The sequence below is a fragment of the Chinchilla lanigera genome, unplaced genomic scaffold (genome assembly GCF_000276665.1).
Source record: "Chinchilla lanigera isolate Chin_1 unplaced genomic scaffold, ChiLan1.0 scaffold00050, whole genome shotgun sequence".
NCBI classification, from domain to species: domain Eukaryota; kingdom Metazoa; phylum Chordata; class Mammalia; order Rodentia; family Chinchillidae; genus Chinchilla; species Chinchilla lanigera.
This window is the reverse complement of record NW_004955451.1, coordinates 16,912,424-16,917,034: the sequence shown is the minus strand read 5'-3', so window position 1 is coordinate 16,917,034 and position 4,611 is coordinate 16,912,424. Positions and strand designations below refer to the sequence as shown.

Genomic DNA, 4,611 nt, shown 5'->3' with positions numbered 1-4,611 from the left:
GTCCAGACTTGGAAGGCTCCGCCCTCACCAGCTATCTGAGCCCAGGCCCCACGTCAATCAAGATGCACCTCGCTGGTTTCAGGTTGTGTCCAGTCCTCAGCCCCTCCAGGAAGCCTTCTGGGACACTGTGCAGGCCTGTCTGGAAGCTCCTGTTCCTACCTGACCTCCATCAGGTGGCACACACCTATAATCCCCATACTGGGGAGAGTGAGGCAGGAGGACCAACACAAGTTTAAGGCCAGCCTGGGCCACTTTGCAAGACTCTGTCTCAAAAGAAGACAACACAAAAACGGAAAAACAAACCAAAGAAACAAGCTTTTATTTATTTATTTTTTTATGTTTAAATTTATTCATTTATTTTTTTGTCTTTTTGAGACAGGGTCTCGCTATGCAGTTCCGGCTGGCCTTGAGCTCACTTTGTAGCCCAGACTGGCCTCCAACTCGCATCAATCCTTCTGCTTCGGCCTCCTAAGTGCTGGGATTACAGGCGTGCGCCACCATGCCCGGTTTAAAAACGAACTTTTAACCCAGCTGCCGCGCGTTCCCTCCAGCCCGGGGACTAGGCGGTGTGCGCTGTGGGGGCTCCACCTCCCACTGAGAGGGGCTCACCCGGGAGGCTGAGGGTGGCCGGTCAGGGACCCCACCCTCCAGGCTCCACCCCACTCCAGGAGACTCGGGCTCAGGCCCCACGGAGAGGGCCGCCAGGGAGGCCCAGGGCCCCTCGTGCTGTCCCCTTCCTGCCCTTGGAGCGGCATCTCTGGTCCCGCCTGGCTCCCCGCAAGGGAGGGCCCGGTTTATTCCGGGCTGCGTTCGCCCACTCAGCTGACGTCTGCGCAGGGTGGGTGCCAGGGAGCCCTGGCGATCTGCCCAGCGCCGCCCCCAGCAGCAGCGGCAGTATCTGAGCTCAGCCCGGCAGGGAACCCCCTCCAGTCACGCAGTCTGCTCAGGAGCAAGCGGCGGGAGGGGATCTCGCTGCCCCGCCATGACCTCTCCTCAGAGGCCCGGCGCTGGTGACAGAGCAGAGGCCGGGTCCCCTCAGCCCGTCTGCGGGGACATGAGCCTCAGCGCCATCCGTGAGAGCTGGACGCACGTGTGCCCTGGACATAACCGGTCTGCACCGGGGAGAGAGAGTGTGTGTGTGTGTGTGTGTGTGTGTGTGTGTGGTAGTGGGGTTGGACAGGGTCTTGCTAAATACCCCAGGTGGGATTTGAACTTTTGATGCTCCCGCCTAGCTCAGTGGTACAGCACTTTTCTAGCATGCGTGAGGCCCTGGCCTCCATCCCCAGCCCACCAAGTTAATGAATAATAATAATAATAAAAGGAGAAAGGAGGAGGACGAAGCTGGCATGGCAGCATACACCTTTAGTCCCAGCACTCTAAGAGGATGAGGCAGGAGGATCTCACATTCAAGCTCAGCCTAGGCAATTTAGCAAGACCCTGTTTGAAAACGTAAAACTTTACAAAAGGCTGGGCCGTAGCTCAGTGCGAAGACCCTGGGTCCAACCCCCGTCCCGGGTGGAGTCCTCTCCGGGCTCAGCGACGTTCACACACCAACTCCCTGGCAGGTCCCTGGGCGACGACGGGACCACGCTGACCACCCTGGCAGGGTGCTGGCCTGGGCCTGGGGCACTGCCCTCACCCCCCACTGCCCGTGGCCCCTCGGAGGAGCCCCCTACCAGAGACTAGCGGTGCCCTGTGCTCCCAGGACCCCGGTGGCGCAGCGGAGCGCGGGAGGGCGCGAGGGCTGTGGACTACTGCGCCCACTCCAGAGATAAAACTTCCTCTGCCCGGGAAGGGAGCGGCGAGCGGAAGTCTGGGCTTTAATCTAATCCGGACAGGGAGGGAGGGCGGGAGGCCGAGCAGGGACACGGCAGTGCGCCCGCCCGGGAGGACACAGCTGGCAGGGCGGCTCGGGGCGGGGCGCTCGGTCCGCGTCGACGACGCTGCAGGCGCGGGGTCTCAGGGTGGCCCCTTCCGGTTCTTGCTTCCTCCGGGCGAGGCTTCAAGGAGGGGCAGGGCCCGGCCCAGGGCTTCCGTTCAGATCACTTGGGTTCGGGGTGGTCTCGGGGACCTGTCTGTCCCTCCTCACTCCCCGCAGACAGGAAGTAGCCCTGCCCGCCGGCCCTCCTGCCCGTGGGTAGGCCGAGACAGGAGGGTGATTCCGAGTCCCGAGCTGCAGCATGGCCTCCTCCTCGGCTCTTCCACCCCGCCAGTGATCTGCCACTGGTCCCGCTCCTCCATCACCGCCCGCGGACAGCCGGGCCCCAGGGACACGGAGGACAGTCCGGCCCTCCTCGAACCCCGAGCCCTGCTGCCGGGGCGCGGGGGCGGAAACCCAAGGCTCTCCGGGGTGAGGAGTGGCGGAGCCAGACCCGGGAGCTGTTCCTGGCCTCAGGGCTCTGCCCCCGAGCACCCGGCTGAGCCACGGGTGTGGCCTGGGGGAGGCCGCGGTCCACGTGTCCCCGGCAGCTCCGAGGGGTGGCCGCACGCAGGCCTGGGCAGCCTTCGCGGTCAGCGCGCCCGCCCGTCCTGCGGTGGAGGAGGGCGGCCGGCTGGGGGAAGGGAGCGGGAAGCCTCCCAGCCACGTCGGGTGCCAGCCCGTGCTCCCTCCTGTCTCATCCTGGAGCGGGCCACCCCCACGCACCCCAGTTGCTGGGGTTGCACCAAGCGCGGGGGCGAGGGAGCTGCACAGGGCGTGGACTCCGCCCACCCAGCGTCGAGGAGCAGCGGGAGGCTCCGGTTCTGCACCGTCAGACGCGTGCCCGGCGTTCCCGCAGCGCTGACGCGGCTGCTCGCCCCTCCTGTCCCCGAGGGGGTGACGGCCCCTGTAAGAACCCGAGCTGAGAGCTCTGGCTTAGTCACCGGGCTGCCGCGGAGCGCAGTCAGCAGGACGCAGCCCGCCTGGCTCGGAGCCAGGACAAGCACTTTCCATTCCCCGCTGTCCTCCAGGCCGAGCTGGCCGGGCAGGCCGGGCAGCCCCGCGGCCAAGGACCGAGGGGCCTCGGAGGCCGGCGGCAGCGTCCAGGCTAAACCCGCAGGCAGCAGCTGCTGTCAGGAGGGCCAGCGGGCGAGGGGAGGAGCGGAAAGTCAGGAAGGAGGTGACCCCCAACCCAGACGTCAAGCCGCAGCCACAGGCTTGCAAGCACCCCCTCTGGTTTCATCAGCTATCCTAGCACACAGCCAATTTTTTCTGGTACTGTGGATTGAATCCAAGCCTTCTGCAGTGAGCTATATCCCAGGCCTTTTATTTCATTCGTGGGGTTTTTTTTTTGCTTTTTGGTACCGGAACTCGAACTCAGGACCTTGTGCTTGCCAGGCAGGCGCTTATACCGCTGAGCTATATCCCCGGCCCTTTTTATTCGTTTTTTTTCTCTGGGACAGGATCCTGCGAAGTTGTGCCAGGCTGGGCGCCAACTTGTGATCCTCCTGCCTCAGCTTCCCTGAGTGCTGAGCTCAGTGTGTGCCCCCCCCCACACACCCGGCTGACAATGCAGTTTTTGAGAGCGCATTCTGCAAACTCAGCTTCAAGATAAGCCTCCTCCCGGGCCCTCCCTGGGCTGACGAGCCAGGAACACGCCAGGCCAAGCAGCGGGCGCGAGCGTCATCTTTAATAACTTACAGGCAAGTGGTAAAAAATGTAACAACACGGCGAGCACACACGGCTTATAAAAAGGGCTGTGGATCCAGCAGTGCGGACAAGGGTCCTCCGCACTGTCACAGACACACCGGGAACTCTGTGACTGGTGTCCCGCGGAAGGATCTGCAGAGGCCCCTGGTGGGGGACCCGGTCTTCCTCACCCCAAGTGCGTCCTCCACCTACGTCCACCCCCAGGACAGAAGTGGAGAGAGCTGGAGAAGGACAGACGCCGGGTGGAGGACGTGGCCCTCGGTCTGGCAGCCCCGGCCCCTCAGACGTGAAGGTGGGGAGCGGGACGCCCTTCTCCCATCCTGTCCCCCAGGCGGCAGGGACCCCGCGGAGGGCCGGGCGGCCCGGGTCACCGCCGCTTCTTGCTGGCGCGCGGCGCCTTCTTCCTCCGGAGGATCAGCTCGTAGAGGCGCTCCAGGCCCGGCTGCAGCCCCAGCCCGTCCACGGCGCTGCAGCCCTGCACGTGGGTGAGGGTGGCGGCGGCCAGCTCCCGCACGGCCAGCCGCTTCTCCACCTCGGCCGCGCTCAGGGCGCCGGGCCGGTCCTGCTTGTTGGCGAGCACCAGCACCGGCACGCCCTGGTTGTCCGCGGCGCGGCTGATGCGATGCAGCTCCAGCCTGGCCTCCTCCAGCCGCTCGGCCTCCGCCGCGTCCACCACGAACACCAGCCCGTCGGTGCGGCGGGTGTAGGAGCGCCACAGCGGCCGCAGCTTCTCCTGGCCGCCGACGTCCCACACCCGCAGGGTGACGCCGCGCGCCCCCCCCAGGGGCACCCGGATCTTCTCGGTGTTGAAGCCCCTGGTGGGCGCGCTCCGCACGAACTCCTGGAACTTGAGGCGGTAGAGGAGGGAGGTCTTGCCGGCCGCGTCCAGCCCGACGACCACCACGTGCAGCGCCGGCACAGGCGGCAGGAGCGGGGCGGGCGCCAGCTCGGCCAAGTGGTTCCCCATGGGCGGCGGCGGCGGC

At 65.5% G+C, this 4,611-nt stretch overlaps 2 protein-coding genes across 2 annotated transcripts; both read right to left on the bottom strand.

Moving 5' to 3' along the window:
• Window positions 1-460: 460 nt before the first annotated feature.
• LOC106149637 (translation initiation factor IF-2-like) lies at window positions 461-3,605 on the bottom strand. Its single transcript, XM_013519132.1, has 4 exons — window positions 3,563-3,605; window positions 2,926-3,048; window positions 1,677-2,853; window positions 461-1,569 (listed from the first exon to the last, which is right to left on the bottom strand). Exons 1-3 carry the CDS (start codon window positions 3,603-3,605, stop codon window positions 2,003-2,005), a joined length of 1,017 nt encoding a protein of 338 aa, XP_013374586.1. The 3' UTR covers window positions 461-1,569; window positions 1,677-2,002.
• Arl4d (ADP-ribosylation factor-like 4D) lies at window positions 3,588-4,611 on the bottom strand (the record flags this gene model as incomplete). The annotated part of the gene is given in 1 exon segment (XM_005394499.2): window positions 3,588-4,611. A coding segment is annotated over 1 exon segment (600 nt). The 3' UTR covers window positions 3,588-3,995.